At 39.7% G+C, this 22349-nt stretch overlaps 2 protein-coding genes across 3 annotated transcripts; both read left to right on the forward strand.

Moving 5' to 3' along the window:
* Positions 1-38: 38 nt before the first annotated feature.
* Positions 39-6096, forward strand: atpaf2 (ATP synthase mitochondrial F1 complex assembly factor 2). The gene is made up of 8 exons (XM_084740081.1): positions 39-454; positions 561-605; positions 857-1005; positions 1513-1610; positions 2109-2189; positions 2307-2419; positions 2643-2758; positions 4644-6096. The coding sequence occupies exons 1-8, from the start codon at positions 337-339 to the stop codon at positions 4779-4781; spliced, it is 858 nt and encodes a 285-aa protein (XP_084596207.1). The 5' UTR covers positions 39-336; the 3' UTR covers positions 4782-6096.
* A 204-nt stretch (positions 6097-6300) lies between these two features.
* On the forward strand, positions 6301-22349 carry tom1l2b (target of myb1 like 2 membrane trafficking protein b). Of its 2 annotated transcripts, XM_084740600.1 has the most exons (15): positions 6301-6432; positions 6839-6923; positions 7912-7990; positions 8257-8406; positions 10466-10600; positions 10721-10870; positions 11059-11175; positions 11364-11497; positions 11646-11697; positions 14348-14516; positions 15145-15274; positions 15695-15770; positions 16647-16706; positions 18628-18664; positions 18762-22349. In XM_084740600.1, the coding sequence occupies exons 1-15, from the start codon at positions 6381-6383 to the stop codon at positions 18908-18910; spliced, it is 1575 nt and encodes a 524-aa protein (XP_084596726.1). In that variant the 5' UTR covers positions 6301-6380; the 3' UTR covers positions 18911-22349. The 2 variants fall into 2 exon arrangements, with proteins under 2 accessions (XP_084596726.1, XP_084596727.1); XM_084740601.1 differs by lacking the exon at positions 16647-16706.

Raw genomic sequence — 22349 nt, forward strand, 5'->3', positions numbered from 1 at the left:
AGCACCTACAAAACTACATTTCCCAACCATTAAAGGAATTGGCGACGCTATCTGTCAAGCGTAGAAGGTCACACGCGTGCTTTTGAACGCAGGAGCTGCAATGTGAGGAAATATGCGGCAGTAAATAGAGGCATAGCGACTTAATACATTTAATCTACATTATAAATAAGAATGGATGCTACTATGAAAAGCATCCACTTGTATAAAAATGTGGCATCCAATTAACTAACCAACTGAGGTCAGAAACAGGTAGCCTAACAAAAACAGGTAACTAGCTAGCTTTTCAGCTAACATTAGCTTTTCTTCAAAACATTGCATCTTCACACAACCGCCGCTATGTTTCGGAGCCTCATTAGACTTCAGAGTCAGTTTGGAAATGCCTTGTCACTCAGTAAAGTATGTCCAAGAAATCAGCACTTTGGCATTGCTTTGAAATACTCCACAACCACACAAGGTAAATTGAATAATGTGGATAAAAACTCTTCCTGCTGCAGCAATACATTTTTATTACTTGACCTTGCTCTGCGACTGTTGACTGTGATGTTTTTTGCTGTTTCCAGAAAGAAAAAGATTTTATCAAGATGTCAGTATATCCCAAGGTGAAGGTAAGTGTCAAATGTAATAGGTCCAAGTGTGACAGTTCTGTGATTGAGGATGTAAAGATAATTTTGAAGCGAAAACATGTTCTCGACTATGGTTAATGTCTCTAACTCTTTGATGGTAGTAAGAGCACATTTAGTATTTTCTCATATAATTCTCCTTTTCTGTATTTGTCATTCTTCTATTTTAATAAATCATATTAGAGTATAATGATGTATACAGTATAATATAATATTTCCGTTCAATTTTTATGTAGGTGGTGTATATGAGATAAACCTAGACAGAAGGAAACTGAAAACTCCTGGAGGGAAGCTGTTCACAGTGCCAAATGAAGCCCTGGCCATCGCTGTGGCAACCGAGTGGGATGCACAAAGGGACACGCTCAAGTTCTACACCATGCACCTGGTATGGCATTTGACCAGGAATTGGAGTTTCTTATCATTAAGTTTAAGGATTGCTTGATATGTAGATGAGCTCCTGAGAGAATTATGCAGAATTTTGGCTGAATTAATTGTATACACAACATATGTGGAGTTCCCTTCGTGTATTGAAAATAAATTTACATTTTAGTATGCAGTATGCTAAATGAAATGGCTATGGGGCATTTCTTCAAGTAGAAAGGTAGGAAACTGCAATGAGAAAACTGATACATGGTTTCCAAAAACAATGAGAAACCCTTATTCATTGCATGTGTGTGAAATAAAGAAATATAGGTTATTCTATGAGCAGCTGCAACCCAGATCCTTCACTGATATAACGGTTGTACTCAAGAAATAACTGTAAACTGATTCTCAGACAAAATGTTGCTGTAATAAACATGAAGCTCTTGACATGTTTTTAATTTTTTCATGCGACTTGTAAAGGATGGTTGTCTAAAAACTGAACGAAAGTATTGGTGCTCTCTTCCTGCAGACCACACTGTGCAACACAGCTCTGGACAATCCCACCCAACGTAACAAGGACCAAATGATTAATGCTGCCCTGAAGTACCTGGAGACTGATACAGTCTGGTATACTACTCCTTTACTTGCTGTCATTAACCTTTTATTAAATTTATCATTTTTAAAACAAGGCTTTTTGTTTGCTCTGAATAACAACATTCACTTTTCAGTGTCCTGTATATCCATACATAGCCAGAGCAATTTTCTAGCAATGCTCCTTTAATATAGATTAAAGGGCAATATAACAATTATGTACACATTGATGCATTTAATGACAGCAGACAGAGCTGAATGCAGTAACAATATAGATATTAAATGTCCATATTTTCAATGAAGGGAAAAACTCATGATTGTGAAAGACATAAGAAAATCAACTTGCTTGCTGCAGAAAAAATAATCTGTCCTGCATTTATATAGATAAGCTTGATTATTTAGATTTAGTTAAGCTTTTTGACTTAGAACTGAAATGTTGTTGGTTATTTGCTTAGACATTTAGGTGTGGTATTTGTTACATTGTTTAGGCAAATTGCTCACAGTTGTGGCTTTCAGTGTTTATGTTTTGTGTAGTTACAGAGTAGATGAGCCGTACGGTTTGGTTGATCTGCAGAAGAATGAATGGGACCCTGTGCTGCACTGGATTGAAAACAGGTAACAGCAGCTTTAGCTTTTGTCATAGACATTAAGATGGTGATCCAGCACCTGTAACTTAAGCTACTGTATTAAGCTCTTTCTTAATTGTCTTTATCTCCCACGACTCAATTGCAGATATAACGTCACAATCGGCTCCTCATCCAGTATTTTGGGTCCTGAGATCCCAGAAGCAACCAAAGAAACGTTCCGGCAACACCTGAATTCGTACAACTTCTGGTCCCTGACAGGTAAAACATCTCCAAACTGATTCAAGATAAGCAATTATATGTTAAATGTTAGGAGTGTTCATTTTGGTTGTGTGCTAACTGTAAACGACACCACAAAAATGTGGAAATAGAAACATGAATGGTGTCATGTGAAAGTTATACTGATATTTAATCCTGTTGTAATAAACTGTAATAGCAGTAGTGCAGAGCTATACTGTACAGTAATGTGGTTTTGTCTGTGTAGGGCTTGAGTATGTCATCACCCAGCTGAAGTCTGTTGTGCTGTCAATGGGGATTATTGACAGACATCTGAGTGTGGAGCAGGCTGTGCTGCTCTCCAGACTGGAAGAGGAATACCAGGTAGGAGAGAAGCAGAATGAGTTTTCTATCATTTTTTTTAGTTTAGTATTATTTGGCCTCAATGCTGGACAGTATATCAGTATTATATTGATGTTGTGATGTGGCATCTCCGTGGATGAGAGTAGCCCATCTGGGTACTTTACTCCTGTGTCAGGCCACCGCCTCTCTAATTTGACTTGCAGTCAGTTCAAATTCCAAGGTCTTTGCCAGTTCACTAGATTACTTTGATCTACAGACACTTGTTATTTACTCAGTAACATCATTAACTAACCTGTAATGAGGTGTTTGACACAGACACATATACTGGCTGCCTGCTTTTACGGTGTTTGTTTTCACTCAAAGGGGGGTCGTGGTCGTTCTCAAGACAGACATGGCACATGGCTGCTCTCATCCGTTTGTGATAGCCAGAAGCTCAAAAAGCTTTGTTTCTTTCTGTCTGGAAGAACAGTGCCCTCTTCTGGTTTTATAATATTTGCCACAAAACCTAACCTGGAGCACACAGTGGACACATCCCAAGCCTCTTATTTTTCATTTCCGCACTTGAACCAGAAGTTGTTCTGGTCCGCCATCTTGCTAACTGTCCTGAGTTTCTTATTTTGGCGCGGAGGGGCGATGAGCAAGGAGGGATCTCTGAGGACGCGATGAGCGAGGATGTACAAGAGCAGCCTTCATGGAAGTCTTTTAATGGGCTGACACACCCCCTTATTTACTGATTGGATGTTGCAGCTGATCAGACTGATCTGATAAATCACAACATGACTGGAGTTTGATACTACAGTGAAGACAAATTAAAACACACAAACATCCACCATCCTGATCCACCTTTCAGTTACAAAATCTCGATAATTGTAAATCTGTGATGCTCAGATTACAGTTAATCTGCAGATCTGGTGGGCAAGTTATTAAAAATGAGTAATAGTGGATGGATCACAGGTCGAAGCGTCTCTCTTCCCCAGGAGAGAAGCAGTGCGCAATTGCACACCTGGCACAGGAGCTGTGCACAGGTAAACATCTGGAGCAGCTTCTCTAATCCTTAAAGTAAAATATTAAAGAAAACACTCATACTTAAATACAACCTTAGTAAAGTGTGGGGAGTGAGGAGGAGAGTCTGTCAGTGAGAAGTGGTTTTTATATCATTTATCGTTTTCATCATTTGTCATTTATTTAACTTGGTAAATAATGTCTAATGTTCAAAAGACACCAGAATCATATTCTGAGTTATTCAGTGATGATGATAAACACAGATGCAAAAAATAACAAACGCATTCTGCATCTGATCAGGACACAGTTTAAATGCAGAATTCAGGCTGTTTTTCATGTGCAGGTGTTTTTTAAATGGGTAACATATAATAACTGTGTCTCTATTAGTATTAACACAGTGTACATCACATGAATGCAGACACAAACTCCATCAGAAGTCTGTACAGCTGTTAAAGCCGACTGAGCTGATCCAGCTGTGGTCAGCTGCCAACGGCATCACAGCGGACGTCACTTCATGTGACACTTCAGAGGAAAGGACGTCCCATGTCCATTTAAAATAGATTTCCTCATGTCCTTGCATGGTTTCCTTGCATCTCTCCATAAATCCTCGGTCGGAAGGACTAAAATATAAGGAAAAGATGAAAGTGAAGGATGCATGGATGCAAGTAAAAGAACTTGGGATGTACCCAATATTAAGTGCTGTGAAGTGTCTGACGTTGCTCTTCTGTGGCCTGGTTTTATATTTTTACAGAAATTCTACAAAAGATCTTTCAGTCTTGCACTGCTGCATGTTGTGCCCTCAGTGTAACAACAGGGGAAACACAAAGGTTGACCTGCTACTCTTCCTGCAGACAGTCTTTTTATTCTCTATTTATTCCTCTAATGTGTTTTTTCTCATGCACAGATTCGGCAGTGGGGCAACGTGGAGTGGGCCCATGACTACGACATGTATGAGCTGAGGGCCCGAACTGCCGCTGGAACTCTTTTTGTTCACCTCTCATCCGAGAGTTCATCTGTCAAACGCAAACTTATGCAAGACTGAGAGGGATGAACTCAAACATCAAACACAGCAGATCTGCCCTCAACCAGAGATACACGCCAAACATCAGTGTTTATCCATACATCTGTGCAGACAAACACAACAAACATGTTCTATTTAACAGTGACAGCTACTGTGTCTGCAACCTGTTATAGAGTCATCTCTCTCCAGTAAAACATTGGCTGCGTTTCTGCTGTGTTTATATGTGGCAGCTGCCAAGTGTGGTGCCCTTCACCGAGTTTCCAGTCAGTTCTCAGTCATCCGTGACATTTTGGACACAGCGCTTGGTTTCAGCAGAATGACTAATGTTGATGTCTGTTTGGTGGTGGAATGTTAATTCCATGCCTGTTTTCTCTGTGTGGTACATTTGAATTGGAAAAGTGCATATGCTATTCTAACAGCACACTATTCATATACCAAAATAAACATGTGCAGGAAGTAAATCATACTGCATTCAAATAGTTTTCTGTGGTAATGAGGTGAAAGATTGAAAGCTGTACACTAGGGCTGCAAGTAGCAATTATTTCCATTATTGATCAATCTGTCGATCATTTGTCAATAAATGGTCAATAGAAAATATTCAGTTTACTGTCAGAGGAGTAAAGAAAGCAGAAAATATATTTGAGTAGCTTAAATTCTTTAAAAAGCGACTCAAATCATTAATCATTTATCAAAATGGCTGGTGATTAATTTAATAGCTGATAAGCTGTTAAGTCAGATTTTATTTGTATTGCCTAATATATAATCACAATTTGCCCCAATTTACAGTCTGTACAGTGTGCAACACCCCCTGTCCTGTAGACCCTCAAAAGAGTAATGAAATACTCACCCCAAAAAAGTTTTCATGGGGGAGAAAAAATGGGAAAAAAACATCAGGGAGAGCCACAGATGAGGAGTCCCCCTCTCACCTGAAGACAGTTTGTAACACACAAAAATATAACATATGTATGTTAAACCATATGTCCTCTCCACCATGGAGACCTCAGGTGTTGCCTAGCTGAGCCATACAGCTTCTTCCCCACATGGAGAGTAAAGGATTAATCGATCAATCATTGCAGCTCTACTGTACATAGAAGGCCTATTGATCAGTATCATCTCCACTGCACAGTCATGTTCTTACAAAAACTTAAAGTTTAGCAGAAAAGTGGACTCCACCCTCATCCAGTAGTGATGTTTATGCTCTGAAGTTTGTTGCTTTTAGAATTTAAAAGGATCAAAGTAATTCAAAGGATGGCATTTATGTTGTTTTCTTTCCATCTATTGTAAGAAACATGTTAACAAAATTTATTGTGAATTAAAGCTCAAACAAGATACAACATTCTTATGTCTGTCATAATTAATTAACATATGTGCCTTTTCTATGTCAGCTCATATCAGAATGAGCGTCACAGTCATAAAAAAGCAATTTGAGTTTTATCGATCCAACCTTTGGTGCCTTTTATTTACAATCGTCCGACCCTTATGACGGATGTTTTAGCTGTCCAATCATGCTAAAGGTCAGGACTTCTTGACCAATTACATCGCTGCGTGGGCGGGACCTGGTAGACGTTTCCTCATGTATCATCATCATCCCATGGACTGACTTGTTTGTTGTCGAGCAAGATGGAGTTCCTTTTGGGAAATCCTTACAGTACCCCTGTGGGGCATTGCATTGGTATGTAACCATATGTTTAAATGGAAACTAGCGTGAAGGTAGACGTATATCTTCCTGAAATGCATATTTCATGCGTCATTTGCGGTCTTGCTACCGTTAGCATGCTAACGTCTCTGAATGAGTTGCCTACAGCTGGAGAGCCACCGTTAGCCGCCTAGCTAACTAGTAGTAACGCTAACAGCTGCTGTCATTGTGATAGCAATATTGTTAAGGGTCTGTTTTCTGACGTTGTCAAATTTAAGTCAGTGCCGAAAACATTAACGAATACAATTATGTATGTTTTAAATGACGACTAATAGCTAAGTAAGCTAACAGCCAGTTAGCCACCGGGTCACCGTCATACAATTGGTCTGCTGTGTTTTACTGAGACTTGTTTATAGGTTATTTTCTTACTTGTGTCTTCCAGAGAGAGCAACTGATGGCTCTCTGCAAAGTGAAGACTGGACCCTCAACATGGAAATATGTGACATCATCAATGAAACAGAGGATGGGTAAGGAAAATCATTATGTATCCATATCTGTTATTGATTAACTCTCTTACATGCATTAGTATAATTCAGTCCCCCTTGTTCCTGTGCAGTTTACATAATGCACTGCCATGCTATCATAGCCAGTCCTTTTCCTCTTTTCATTATGTGTGTCACTCTTAAGAGAAGACGCCTAGCCCTGGCTGTTTAAGGTGGATTTATGCAAGGCCTCAATGCTTATCTCATCCACCCATTAACCTTGCACTGTATGTTTAAGCTGTTGTGGGACGTCCAGGTTTTGTTTGATTAGTTGGTTGTAAACTGGCTCAGGTGGGTCAAGACTAGTGTAGTCAGTGTACTGCATATCAGCAGTCTATAAAAAAGAAGTCAGACTACTTTTTTCTTCTCTCTAGGGCTATACGCCCACTGCTGGAACGCTGGTTTTATCTGTTAGCAGTGGTCAAAGAATTTTAAAGTTAATTATTACTACCCTAGAGCCACAGTCAATGGAGATATTCTGAAAAGTCAAAGAATCATTGACATGTGTCTGCACCTGGCATTATTCTTAGTTTTTGCAGTTCTGTATGTCATTGCCATTCAATGCCCCCTAAAGCCCTCGGTCATCAAGTTCTTGGTAATCACCAGCCTATTTAAAAACCATGGGCATACTGCGCTATACCATCCATAGTGTGTTTAAAGGCAGACTCAGTAGGATATGTCTGAGCTGTTCATAAACGCACCACAAAGAAAGTTGATTGAGTCTCATTCGCAGGATTTCAAATACAGAAGTTTTGGGTTTGCAAAGCATCCAGAGCGCAGCAAAATAATAAGAAAATAAGGAAATACAGACACAGGGCCTCACAACTACCACTACTCTCTTTTAGTGGGTCATAATTGATGAATGAAAAGAAATATGTTTTTATGAGTTTATATGTTTTGTTTTTTTCGTAAAATGTTGCATATTATATCTTTTTACATGTGGTTTTACTTGTGTGTTTCTTTTTGTGCACAGGCCAAAGGATGCTATTAGAGCAGTGAAGAAGAGGCTCAATGGCAACAGGAACTATAGGGAAGTGATGCTGGCTTTAACGGTGAGTTAAAAGTCGCCAAGTGGAGGGCAGCTACATTGCATTTACTTGTTACAGTAATAAAAACATCATTCATGAAGTCTATTTCCCCTTTTTCCTCTCACATAATGTAATCTTGATGTAGAGTGGATCAATCATGGCTGCTTTATTGTATCACATAACTTGCATTCACAGAGAATTTGCAACCCAATATATCATGTTCATTCTATGTCTAAATTGAACAGGGTTTGATTTGCCCTGACATTACTTTATATCTCTGGATCCATCAGGTCCTGGAGACATGTGTGAAGAACTGTGGCCATCGTTTTCATGCTTTGGTAACTAGCAGGGACTTTGTTGATGGTGTGCTGGTTAAAATCATCTCCCCTAAAAACAACCCGCCTACAATTGTTCAAGATAAAGTACTTGCCCTGATTCAGGTAAGATAACAGTGATGTTGCTTCAATCTAGCGTACATTTATTGCATTGTGTTGTGTATCATGTTAGCATAGTCAGTGAATGTCAGAAATCTTGATAGGTTATTTGCATGACAGATATTTTAGCTGCCTTTTCTTTTTTAATGCTGTATATCAATATGAGAGAAAACTGGTGTTTCTAATTGAGTCAGTTAGTGGGAGGTTTGTGGTGTAGGTGTACGTTGTAGTGTGTGTGGCTGTGCAGCAGTCCAGAAGGTGTCCTGTCATCCCCTCAGGTAAAGTACAGTGCCTCCAGAGCTTCAGCCAGGAGCAGCTCTAGTTACCTCTCACAGCTCGGGTAACCCTGCGAGGCTCATGTGGGCTGCTCTTATTTCCACCAAGGGAAACCATGTGACCACAGCTTACAGCATGCATCAAGGAGGGGGGGGGGCATACAGTACATACTGTGAGGGAGAATCTAATTGCTTCTTGTTTGTCTAGTCATTAGCCAAACAAGTTTCAGAGAGGAGGGTATGCTGGGAAAACGGTGTGGGAAAATCTATCAAACAGCACTTCCTTTACACAACAGTGAGATTATTGTTGACATTTCTTTTAACAAGATGGGTATGGCACAGTTGGGCAACAGACTGTGGTTTGTGTTGTGGAGCTCCCTTACCACCTGTCTCTTATGGCTGGTTAACAATACCTGCTTGTACCTGTGCGTAATAGCCATCCTCGCTACACTGCTGAGACTGGCATGCCCGCGGTGGCCACACGGGGTGTGTTTCTGATGCAAGACTGCTGCTAAAAGCCCTGCCTTTCTACACTCACTTTGCAGAAGAGTTTTGATAAGAAAAGAGTTGTATTCAGAGGAATATCAGTTATTCACCCCGTCATCCAGAGAGAAGGAGAAAGAGAGAAAGAAAGAAAAAATACTGCCCTGAAACTGTAACGACAGGTGTCATGTTGCTGATATGATGTCAGTATATTATTAGGTCATTTTCAGTGTGCATTTTTGCCTCTGAAACTTTAGATGCGTGTGTACAGTTAAGAGTCCTTAAAACATTTAAAGGTATAATATATAACATTTCTGCATTAAAATGTCTCACAACTGCTAGACCTTTGCTATGTGTTTTGTTGAGTTGTGTACTTACATTATCCTAAATTTTTACAACAATGTTTGTACCCTGAGAAATCTGTAATTTTATTCAAGGTAATGGTGTCTCATTTGGTCACTTGTCAGTGGTGTCATATCCCCTTTATCCCCTTGAGTTACTGTAATGGCTCATTTATGCCCCCTGTATGTACAAAAAATAAATAAGTGGCTTTCAAATGATGTAATTGTTACTGGTCACTGGTCCATGCATCCTTTACGTTTGCATGGATGCTAAGCAATATATCTACTAGAGGGCGTCGCTTAGAGTCAAAAGTTATCTCAAAGAAGAAGAAAAGTCAAAAGTTTCTGACAACAGCAAACATGGCGATGCTGGAGGAGGTCATAATCATGCACCTCTTGAGAAAATGGCAATACCAGAGATGGACAACATCTCTTATGATCCCATGCTAATTCATAATGTCAAACTGCATGTTTTGTTATTGTTTTGATGTGAAACACCCCTAGAGCAGAAATTTCACAGTGTGTGTTTAAGTTTAGTTAGTTAATGAATTCTGTTGGTTTTACTTTGGCTTTGTGTTGTTTTCAGACACACTTCAACCTAAGTAAGGAAACCATTTTTGGACATTTGAATTTTAGAATAAACGTGCTTACAGTTTAAAGTGACTGAATAGAACTCCTTCAAAGTACTTGTCCACTTGTTTTTCAGAAGTGTCTGAGCTGTTGTAATGGCCCAATTTAGCTTTAGCCTGTCCACTGCTGAGAAGGAGAAGCCAAGAGCTCTGTGGTTTGCTGACTGAATGTATTCACAGCAGACAAACAGAAATGATCAGAGAACAGGCCTCTTTTAGTATTCTGACATCCCTTGCTTTGTTTGCTTTGTCAGCCCTCCCTTTACCCATTGTTTTTTTTTTGTTCAGTCTCTCCCTCTCTTCTCTTTTAACTCTTTTCTCACTCTTACTTCTCCAGGCATGGGCTGATGCGTTCAGGAGCAGTCCAGACCTCACAGGTGTGGTCCAAATCTATGAGGAGCTTAAGAGGAAAGGCATTGAGTTCCCCATGTCAGACCTGGAGACCCTGTCCCCTATACACACACCTCAGCGGGTAGGAGTTATCATCATAAGCAACTTAAATATGTACAGAAGTTTCTGTGCAAAGACCAAGCATAGTGTGTTTGTCTTCACATACTCTTATATATATTTCTTCTTTCTTTGTTGCTTTTAGGCGGCAACTGCTCCAGAGGGCGACTCCGCCCTGCATAAGTACAGCACCACCACTACTCAGCCCACACCGCAAGCTGTCCCACCAGCCTACACCACCCCTCAGGTCCCCAACATTCATGCCTCTGGATCCATCAATCCTACACCTGAACAGGTACAGTTTGCCCCCTAAACTGAAACTCAACAGTTAGCTCACTCCCTAGTAGTACCCCCAAGGATACAAGTACCCCTGGTTGGGAATTTCTGTCCTAAGTAATAATTTTGGCTGCAAATTGATTATTTCTTTAACATCAGTTTTCCTAATGAACTACCTGTAGATAAATTTACCTCTTTGCCACGCAGATTTGCCGGCTGCGCAGCGAGTTGGATATTGTTCGTGGAAACACTAAGGTGATGTCAGAGATGCTGACTGAGATGGTCCCAGGACAGGAGGATGCTTCAGACTATGAGTTACTACAGGCAAGGAACCATTTTTCTGTGTGTTTCTGCCTGCCTGTTTGACTGCCTGTCTCTGTGTGAACATTCTGAAGTGTGTGTGGATGAACAAATATAAAAGACGAGTATTTTTAGTTTAAAAACGGTAACCTGTGACGACTATGCGCGTGTGTGTTTGTACGTATTTGCATTGTGCATATGTGTGTGTTCAGGAGCTGAACAGGACTTGTAGAGCCATGCAGCAGAGGATAGTGGAACTCATCTCCTGTGTTTCCAATGAATCAGTGACTGAGGAGCTTCTCCATGTCAACGATGACCTCAATAACATTTTCCTACGCTACGAAAGGTTAGAAACACAAATACATGTGCAAATTCATCTTTTGGGGAAAAAAACACTTGCAAGTGTTAACTAATTTTTACGCTGACATCACTGTACGTTTGCACAGATTTGGTTAGGTCAACATTTCTTTCATGTCATCGTTTCTTTGCCTCAGGTATGAGAGGTTCAGGTCTGGGAGGTCCTCAGCCCAGAGTGTCAACAATGGGGTGAGTCAGCAGTTTGTAACTCAAGGGGTGAAACGCCCAGTGTTTGCATCAATACTCAAGCACTTCTGTTTTGTCATTCTCTGATTTTGGCACCTTTCACTGTTGGCAGTGTCGATTTGCATGTTACATTATTAGTCAGGCTTTACCAATGTCTTTCAGGTGCTGTTACGGTATCTGTCAGTTACCAATGATTTACCAGATGTACATGCCTCATTAAATGGAAACCCTACAGACATATATGCATTTACTTTCATCAGAAAATGCAAAGGAATTTCTTTACATTTTTATTATTCATTCGGTTCTTCACTGTGTTTCTACATTATAGTCGGAGCAGGTCTGTTGCCTGCCAAGTCCTGTCCAGCAGGGGGAAACATTGTCTGTGACAATACAGTTGTTAATGCAAAGCACAGTCATTGCATTTTGGGAAGCACTGGAATTGGGCTGGTTGTATTTAGAGATGCACTTGTGTTGTCCATGCCAGACTGAAATGCATCAGCAGTCCAGTCACAGCTTTGGAGTGGGCACAGTGGTGTACTCCAAAAGGGTGCTTTTACGATGCATCAGCCAAGAGACCTGACAGCATTGTTGAAAGTCTAGATTCAGCTTCATGTAGAAACCATTGTCATTTTTTACTTGTTGTCTGTTATATGGAAGTCTCGCTGGTTTTTTTTTTCAGCTTCTGTTTATCCTGCTTTGTCAAAGCTGTGCTGAAATACATTTCTGCCTTGCAGTGTTGCACATCTACCTGCCAAAAAAGAGCTCAAATGTCCAAATCTAGATTGAGAGCAGATTTTATCCAGCAACACATCAACAGGTCTATGTGCCGTGTATTTCATGCCTGCAGCTGCTGACAGTAGAGGCCTTTCTTGCTTTATGCCTTTTGATAGTCTCCTGTTGTCTCCACCTCATCTCTCTTATTTTCGTTAATGGAAGCTATGGCTAAAAATGTTTTCAATGATTTTTTTTATGACTAAGATGAAGTTGACGAGATGGCACCTATATTAAGCCAACTAGTAAGGTGGTGGTGGTACATTATGTACTACAGGCTGTATTGTGGATCATTCAACCTGTCTTTCATCAGATAATGATAAGATAAAGACAAGACAAAAGATAAAAGACAAGATAAAATCTTATGTGCCAAAATTTATCCAAATGCAAAAAACCTGTTGGTTTTGGCTACATTAGGTTGAATAAAATGTGCAATATACTGTAATCCAATGATTAAAAAAAGTTTCTGTTAAGTAAAACTAGACAAAAATTTCTTTGTTCTAAGATAAGACTAAAAACAACAAGACAAGGTTACTAAATATGATGGAAACCAACAAGGACATTTGAGACAGGAATAAGACTAAATTAAGCAAATATATATGGTTGCAAATTTTGTGCATTTCCTTAACCGATAGTTGAAAATAACCAATTAATCATTAATAATTAATTAACTCAAAACTCATGTTTTGTTTTTTCCTGTTTTTTCTCACTTTAAGATTCCTTATTCAATAAATGGCTCTGCCAGAAAAATCGGCATCACTCAATTATCAATCAATCAAACACAATTTAATTGGTTAAATTCTTAATGGCCATTAATCATTAATCACTAACATCCCTAAAAAACAGACAAAATTAACATTTCCAGGAATCTGTTGAAAAGCATGAGATAAAGATGCTCTGTTGGCACATACTTGCCTCTTCATTGGGTTTCCAGTTTTATTTAGGCATGTTATATCTTCCATAGTTCTCATGCCATTACATTGTGTCCCTGCACAGGCATGTTAATGGTATTCACTGTCTCTTCCTTTCTGTTCTTTTCTGTTCTTCTGTTTCTGTGGCTAGCTGAGACAGGCAAGTATGAAAATATTGTCCACCTCCCTAAATGATTGGTGTCACCCCCACAGTGACTGTTGAAACATGGCTTAATAGTATGGGCCCCTTTTCTCCACCAGTATCTCTCACCCCATATGGCATGTTTTGACTGTGCAGCCCCCAACAGCCAGTGATATGAACCTAGAGGTAGACAGGCAGTGACACGAGCTTAAGATGGCACTAAAATGAATCACTGTCATGTTGTGTTTGCATTATCTCAAACAGTCAGGGTTCAGGGATTTGCAAAATGGTCTTGATATATGAACTGCTCCAGAGCCCAAAGATTCAATCTCCCCTCCTCCCTTCCTGCTGTATTTTTACCTTCTTAAGGGGATTGTTTTGTCTTTATGGATAACCAGCACTTTTATACTGAATGACAATGCTATCAAGAATTGATTTGTCTATTTCCTCTAGTCAAACACATTTAAAACCTAAATATGTCTCTTATGTAGAGCAATATCCTTTGGACCCCCTTAAGAAACAGTTTTTTTTTAGAAAGTTACTTAATTTCCTTCAATCTTCAGTTACATTTTCATGCTTACCTGAAGCTAACCAACACGTTTTACGACATTGTATTTACGCCATGCCTTCACTTTTTATTTTGACTGCAAATTTAGTTTTTCTTTTCTCTTCCATATTTTTCAGACACAGTCCAGGAACTGTATACTGTTTATAACCCTGCCTTTCCTTAGCCTCCCACAAAAGGATTTGTTTTGCTGCTCATGAGCCCCGAAACCCTTAATCCTCCTCTCAGCACCTACAGTGCGTCTCATCACTTCTTTTTCTCCAGGTCCTGAGTGAGGCTACAGAGGACAACCTCATAGACCTCGGCCCAGGCTCCCCAGCGGTGGTCAGCAACATGCCGAATGCAGCCCCAACCAGCCTGCCCCCAACTATCACAGCTCCCCAGGGAAGGCCCTCCTCCCCTGCCAGCTTGGCCTCTCGTCTGGCTGGTCTTGGTAGGCACATCCTAACCACAGCCAAGTGTTCATGTTCTTCTTTTGATGCAGAATTTTACAAAAAGATAAAAAGATGAATGTGTATCACAACTTTAACAACATCTGCTTTCTTACCTTCCACACACATCTCAGCTCGCTCGCCAGAATAACTCTTGTCTCTTTGCCTGTCTTTTGTACAGTTTTCAGTGTTGATTGACCATTACCTGTGACAATCAGATAGTGCTGTGGGTGGGACATTGAGTGCTGACTGCCATGCACTGCATAAAGATTTATGTAGGCCTTTTTTATTATTAGGATGTCGTTGCTTCTCTCACTACCTACGTCAGAGCCAAAATAATGCATTTTTAAATTAATTTAACCCTAACCCTTGCCTATGAGTTATTTGATCCATTACATTCCCATTAACAATAGTTGTTAAGAGCTGGTTTTGTTTCTGAACATTTGTAAGACTTCACTACGCCGGCAGTCGCTGGAGGATTTTTTGACATAATTGCAAAGCTTCTGTAAATATATGTTAAAGAATAAGATAAACACTACTTCATTACCTGTTTAATTCATGGAGTGAAATTGTGTTCTATGTTGAAGGTTTAGTTGACATTCCAGTGTTTTTTTTTTTCTCCCCCTCCAGACATGGGTGCAGACAGTGTGAGCAGTACCTTGAGCTCTCTGTCCAGCTGTAAGCCTCCTCCGACCCAGGATGACTTTGATGTGTTTGCTCAAACCAGGACTGGAGCTCTGTCTGAACCATCACGCAAGACGTAGGGATGCATTGTTGATTTTACTCTGCATTCATTTTTTTTGGGCATCAAAATTTCCAGTTTTTGTGGGGGAGGTTTGAGTGTGAATTAAATTTGACTTTTCACATAACATTGTCATTTTGTGGGCCTTAGATTAAATGTTCAGTCTATAATTTGCTAATAAATAGTGAAAAAAGTAAATTGTGACATGTTGAGATGTTTTTCGTTTGAGTAACAGTCCAAAATCCAAAAATGTTAAATTCACAATGATATAAAAGAGAAAAGCAACAAATCCTCACATTAGAAAAGCTAGAACCATTTTTCATTTCTATAATTCAATCAGTTTAGTTTTTTTAGCTCTATATTTTCAATCAAGAAAAATTAGGCAAAGGTTTCCGAGAGTATTAGTGTCTCAAAGCTTGTGTCTACCTCTTGTCACAGCTGTACAACAGAGGACAGCAATGCCGCTGGTGGCCTTCCTCCCACTCTGGACGTCCTACAGCCGACTGCAGGAGCGGTGAGTCTCAGTGACGCAGGCTTTTATGTCCAGTGTGGGCAGTAATTTTCACTCTGTGTTTTCATAACGACCTCAAACAACATTTTGAAGCGTGTGTTTGCGTGCGCGCCTTGCACTGAGCTGCACCACGATGAGGCAGGCGTTTTCCCCCATGCTTTATAACACTGCTGGTTGCTACTAATTACTCAGTTAATAAATAGAAAGTGCAGGTTAAACTTGGCTTGGCTTTTGTTGTTGTCTGTTTGCGTTTCTAGCCAAACCTGAGTTTTAAAAGTCTTAAGTGCATACTTGGCTGTTTTTCCTGCATTACTAACAAGACTAACATGTATTTTGTCTTAGTTGTTATGTGTTTATATTTGGTGGGGCTTTTAATAACCACACTTAAAACTACTGAGCTGTCAAGCAGGAAAGGGAATTGACAACACTTAGGCATTACAAATCCAAGTTTCCAATTCATTCAAAGAGTGTAACGCTAAACAACCCTTTAACATGCCTGGTGTGAATGTGCTCTGTGGGTTGTTGACTATGTAAAATGGCCGAATTAAACGACTGTGGTTACTGAAGCGGCCTGCTGTGCTCTCTGATATGAAGCTGCTTGCTGCTTTCATCCTCACCAGCTTTACACTGCATCCCAGCTTAAGCAGCTTGTGTTCTCCTGCATATTGACATGACTCTTTGTTGTGTGATGTCTCATGCCTTTCACAAGCATTGACCTCCATTTCTTTATTTTTCCCCTCACAAAATACTTTAAGTTGCATTTAAGTTATCACTGAAATTCATTTAAGTCATATTTTTGTTGTGTTTGGGGCGGGGATTTTTTTTTTCTTTCTGTTGTGGCATTGCCGCCTCCCCCTCCGGCCACCTGCTGCCCTGTAGGGTGTCGGAGGCCAGTCCTCTGTCATGGATGACATAGAGGAGTGGCTGTGTACTGATGTGGTGAGCCCATCATGATTTTTATTTCTGCCTGCAGTTCTCTCTCTTTCTCTTTACGTTTTCACTCCCTTCTCTCATTTTAAATCCACAAAGTAACACATTTCTCTCATGTTCCTTCACTTTTGGTCAATCACATATTGATAATTCACTTTAAGTTACTAACAGTGTGCTGTAGAGACAAACTAATTTTGTCATTATTATGACAAAATTCTGTAAAATGAGCATGAGGTTTAGAATGCAGGTATGTGCTGCTGCACACAGTGTGAGATAATTTTTCCATTAGTTAACACACTATCATGTGTCTCTAATCAGGTTGTAGTCTGGAGCTGAAACATCACAAAGGACATTCTGGTTTGTGAATCACTGTATCTACCCTCAGCGCTGACAACCAGGGATAAAGTTTCCTCTACTGCGTGAGATGTTTGCTGTCGCTCTACATTAGTGTCAAGTACCTTGACTCATTAACAAAAACACAAGACTGACCTAAGATTATCCAACAGTTAAATTTTAACATGACAACGGGGAAAAAAGGCACATGAAATTTTGTGATAACGCATTACAAGAGTTCATGCTCATTTTACACAAATTTATGCGAGTGTGTTGCATTGTTGAGTGGTAATATCCATCCAATTTGGCTGGGAAACAGATGGGGGATTTTTTTTTGTATTCATAGTATTTCCTGTAAATGGGCATCAAGAAAATTTAATGATTTTCAAAATAATTTGCACAGTTTTGGGTGAGTGGTATTGATGGGTAAGTTGCTCGTTGTATATTAAAACATAACTGGTGAGTGTGTGAAAAATATACGTGGTGCTAGGGCTGGGCGATATGACAAATCTTCTATCATGATATATGTAGTTTTATACCACAGTAATGGTATATATCACAATACAGTTCTGTAGCTTCAATCAAGGTATGGTTTAAAATAACCGTACCGTATTTCATCACATTTTATTTTTCTCTTCTTTCATTCAGAACATAAAAACAAAATATCCAAAACACTAAAACTAACATTCTTCCAAATGGAGACTTTAAAGGAGTAATCTGTAGTATATTTGCTCTACTAAATCATGAAATGACCACGATATGTCACCAGAGATTAAGGAAACATGCTAAGTTGAATTACCAGCTTCTCTGCCAGAGAGTTAGAGTTAGAATTAATACTGAATGTTCACTCAATGTGAATAGTGACTGTGTATGAGTCGTAAAAAATGATCAATAATCTATATATAAAAATATACCTTGGACATAATGTACATATACATACAGTTACAGCAGGCTTTTATTTTCAGGATAACAGGCTTAGCTTTACAATGACAGACAGTTGAAAGTTATAAACATCAAAGTATGATATTGCGCCTCGTATAGGTTCAATATCATATCTGGTAAAGAGATGGTGGGGGAAAACAACTCACTTCAATCATAGATGGTATATTAAAGGGGGATTTAAGATGTTTTATATATAGTCTACATCTCAAACTCACTATTTGGATTACACTACTCATTCTTGAATTCTAGGGTCTTACCTAATGCTCTTTTAAGGCGTATATACAATTTAACTCACCTCCTTCGTGTTTTCTTGTCATTTTCTTCTTCTGTGGTGGTCGGAAAACCAGAGGTGCATTCGAGCAGGGTCAAAGATCATGCGAGAATCCAGTCCTGACTTGCCACTTATACTATAGCAGAGCCATTGAGGGATAGCTCCCGCGGTGGAAATGGTATCGCCAAATCTCTCCCGCTGCACAGTATATACCGTCATATCGCCCAGTCCTGCATGGTGCCGCTGTGGATTGTTTAGTTTAAATTAGTGGCGGGGGCACATGCACAGGATCAGGACTGGACTTGGTTTGTGGTGGTTTGCAGTGAATTAAGTTTTGCATAGTCAGCTTCCAGGTGTGACTTTGCTGTCTTTGTTTCTCAACAGAAAGGAGATGAAGGTGAGGAAGGCGTGACGAGTGAAGGTAGGAATGAGGTCCCCTTTCACCATATTTTCCAGGTACAGTTTTACCACACCTCTGAAATTCACCTTCCTGCCTTCTTTTGACCAAATGCTCCTAGAATTCGACAAGTTCCTGGAGGAGAGAGCCAAAGCTGCAGAGATGGCCCCCAGCCTACCATCGCCCCCCAGTGGCGAACCAGGTGCAGGGCAGGGAACCCCCAGCCGCAAGAAGCCAGCCAGGCCGGAGGACACTTTGCTCGCCATGTAGACCTCCCTCCTTTGCCCTTCAGATCCCCAAGCCTAGGACCCGACCAGCCGCAGCCGAGCAGCATCACCCAAGGACAGACTGACCTGACACTAAAACACATCCACCTCCGTTCTGATTCATCACAACACTATTCAGCTTCACACTACAGAAATTTGTACGCGCTCTCCTTGCAAAAAGGGAATGAATCATGTTCTCCGTTAATTTCTCGCAAGAAAGGGAAAACTAAACAAATGGCCTGTTTTGATACGCCACCTGATGATGGATCCCACCAGAGTCAGAGACTGTGAGGCAGCCTGCTATTACCTTCTTCTTTACGTGCGAAGAACCTCCCTCCGCCTGATGTGGACTGCAGAGCTTCATGTTGCAGCTAATCCTCAAAACACCATGTAGAGTTTTATAAAAGAGGCGTCCTGCTGTTCTTGCCATTAGTAGTAAATCAATTTCTTACCCAAGCTCTTAAAGCATGCATTAACAGCACCAAATGTGATCATTTTAAGTTTTTACAATTAAAGAAACCCAACAGAAAACATTAGGGTTGTCAATGCGGGAATGTCTATGATAGGCAGAAGCAGTGAGAACCCATGACAATATTGTTTTGGTGTTTGTATCAGTCCCTTTGCAAGTCAGTCTGAGTTGAATTGTAAATCTGTAAATGACAAATGTCAAGTTTATTATTAGTCGTGTGTATATTTAAGCTACATATGTATGAAAAGATGTTGATTTAATGTAGATTTTTGAAAAAAGGAGTTTATCTTCCAGCTGCTCTGACAATAGGGATGTACCTCACTGGGGTTTTTCACAAGAAAAGGGAAGTTATACATCTGATCATCAAAAACTCATTAAAAAAAGAAGAAGGGATTTTAGTTTCAGTGATTGGCATAATTGCCAATAAATGTTTTATTTGACCTTCCTCCAAGTCACATGTTGTAGATTTCTCTTTGACAGACTTAACTGCAGTTGTTTGATGATATTTTGTTGGTCACGAGAGATTATTTTGCTGAGATTTTATTAGCCTGAAGCTGCTGTTGATGTTTTTTTTTTTGGTTTTTTTTGCAGGTAGCTGGTCTTAATTCCATCTGCTGAAAATTTTTGTCTAATTATTATCATTTATGTAATCGTCTTTATGCTGAGCACAGATAATTTGTGTCATGAATTTATATGGGTTTGGTTTGCAGCGAGCGGTAATGCTTTTTTTTTGAAGCGAATCCCAGTCAGAGTTGTTCTTACTGGTGGCTGAAGAGACTCATGCTGTTATTAGTGAGTTTTTACTCACCAGCTGTAGGTTATAACTGCTTTGTTTGAGTCGATTTTGCTGTAAGATTCCTATTCTGAAGTTGATGTCAGAGGACCAAATTTCTGCTTTCTTCAGGATGTGAAAATCTGGATAATTGGGTTGTTCAGACATCGTCTGGTCCTCCAAAATCTGCCGCTTAAAGGGATAGTTTGGATTATTTGAAGTGGGGTTGTATGAGGTGTTTGTTCATAGTCAGTTTATTACTTACAGTTGATGTCAGTCAGCACATCCAATTTGAAGAAGCAGCAGGAGTACTGGTGTGGACAGGGTCAGCAGCAAAACGTAAAAAAAAAAAATCAGTTTATATATTTAGAGTATTTTCATGGCTTTACCTTGCCATCAGACACCCTTTTCTGACAGGGATCCACTGTTATATAAGCCAAATATCACTCTCCAATGCCGCCAAACTGTATTGGCAAAATCAGCAATTTTAGCTCACAGAACACACTGTGCTACTGCGCTGCCTCAATCGCTTAGTTTGTTTGCATTATTGTGTGATGATTAGTGTTTTAAAAGGTTAGTTCAGATTGACTAAAGGCAGACAAGAACACAAACAAACTCACAGATCGAGGCAACAGTAGACCGGCGACACTCCTGTTCTGCACATTTCACTTATGGAGTTTGGTTGGTTTCGAAAGAACAAGATTTGGTTTATATAACGGCAGTTTTGCATCAGGCTCTGATGGTATGGTAAACTGGTGAAAACATTTTGAATATTTTGTTTAATTTTTTTGTGTGTCTAAAAGTGGCTAGCAGCACTACAATGCTTAGCCATCTATACCCCTACTCCTACTGCATCTCCAAACTGAGAGAGCGCTGACAAACATCTACTGTAGGTAACACACTGACTGTAAGTACCTCAACACCACTTCAAAAAATCCTGAACTATCCCTTTAATATCCAGGGACGTAATGAGAATTCAGTATCACACCACAGAAGCTGTTTGCACATTATTGTTGTGCGTTTCTCTCTTTATTTCTTTATGCTGACATCTTAAAAGGCTTGACCTTTTGAACGTGACATTTGTTTTCAGAAATGAGCCGGGCTGCAGACGTAGTGCTACAAATGAGACGTTTCACTCTTTTGACAATAACAAATGCAACATGTTACACAATCACAGCAAGCTTAAAAACAAGCACGCACTTTGGCAGTCGCATTACCTTCCAACTTGTACTGTAAATCACTTAACACTTAGCCTGATGTAATTAATAAGAACTGTTTGGAAAATATTAGAAATAATTTATTCAGCACTGTAATTTTTTTTTTCTTCAGATCAGTATTTTAAATCATTTTGTTGTACAAAAAGAATATGGGAAATGAACTATGTTTAGGGACAGAATGAGAAATTGTCATAATGCTGTGCGTTTTAGTGTTTTTGGCTTTTGTTTATGGAGTTCAGATTTTCCTTTTTATACATTGCTGCTCGCTAATGTATCTTATTCGTCATGGTTTTGTTTATTGGTTATGTGGATAGTCTTGTTGGTTGAATGTGTCCATGAAGTAAAAATGGACGGTCCATCACTGATTTATAGCTGTACGAGAATCACACCAGTTCTCCCATTTATCTCATTAAAAGATACATATTTTTAATAGCTTCATTCACTTACAATTTTGTGGACTGACTAGCACATGACAAAAACAGACATAATTAACTTGCTTTGGACACAAAGCATAATCGTTGCACATTTTGAAAGGGAAACTTCCTTTCTCCTTCTGTTTCCTTGTTTAGTGTTCAACTTGTGTGTGTGTGCGTGTGCGTGTGTGTGTGTGTGTGTGTCAGCTGTTCTGTAACGCAGAAACATTTTTATCTCAGTTGATTGGGGAAAAACAAAAAAAACAACAAAGCCTCCAAATGTGTGTTTAAAAGAATACATGTTACTATCCTGTTTGATACTGCCTGGTTTATATCAGTGTGAGCTCTGTCAACGATTTGTAACTGAATCTCAGCGTAGAGTCATCTCAGACCTGTTTTTGCAGAGCAACAATACGTTTCTTTGTATGTCTCTGGATGATATGAGAAGAGATGCTGATAAGGGAGGCTGTGCTGTGTGACTGCTACTTTCCTGAGTTGCCTCATCTCTCATTTCTCTTTGTGTTGTTTGACTTATGCATGAACTCTAATAAAACATTAGCAGTGTGTCCGCA

Source organism: Lutjanus erythropterus, chromosome 17 (genome assembly GCF_056507025.1).
Source record: "Lutjanus erythropterus isolate fLutEry1 chromosome 17, fLutEry1.hap2, whole genome shotgun sequence".
In the NCBI taxonomy this organism is placed as follows: Eukaryota; Metazoa; Chordata; class Actinopteri; order Lutjaniformes; family Lutjanidae; genus Lutjanus; species Lutjanus erythropterus.

What these genes read in the sequence shown, in the direction of transcription:
- atpaf2 (XM_084740081.1), top strand. Translation starts at nt 337, where the DNA reads ATGTTTCGGAGCCTCATTAGACTTCAGAGTCAGTTTGGAAATGCCTTG. An exon ending in CAGTATATCCCAAGGTGAAG is followed by an intron (nt 606 to 856) that starts GTAAGTGTCAAA and finishes ATTTTTATGTAG; the next exon opens with GTGGTGTATATGAGATAAAC. An exon ending in CAACTTCTGGTCCCTGACAG is followed by an intron (nt 2,420 to 2,642) that starts GTAAAACATCTC and finishes TTGTCTGTGTAG; the next exon opens with GGCTTGAGTATGTCATCACC.
- tom1l2b (XM_084740600.1), top strand. Translation starts at nt 6,381, where the DNA reads ATGGAGTTCCTTTTGGGAAATCCTTACAGTACCCCTGTGGGGCATTGC. An exon ending in ATCAATGAAACAGAGGATGG is followed by an intron (nt 6,924 to 7,911) that starts GTAAGGAAAATC and finishes TTTTGTGCACAG; the next exon opens with GCCAAAGGATGCTATTAGAG. An exon ending in CCCAGAGTGTCAACAATGGG is followed by an intron (nt 11,698 to 14,347) that starts GTGAGTCAGCAG and finishes CTTTTTCTCCAG; the next exon opens with GTCCTGAGTGAGGCTACAGA.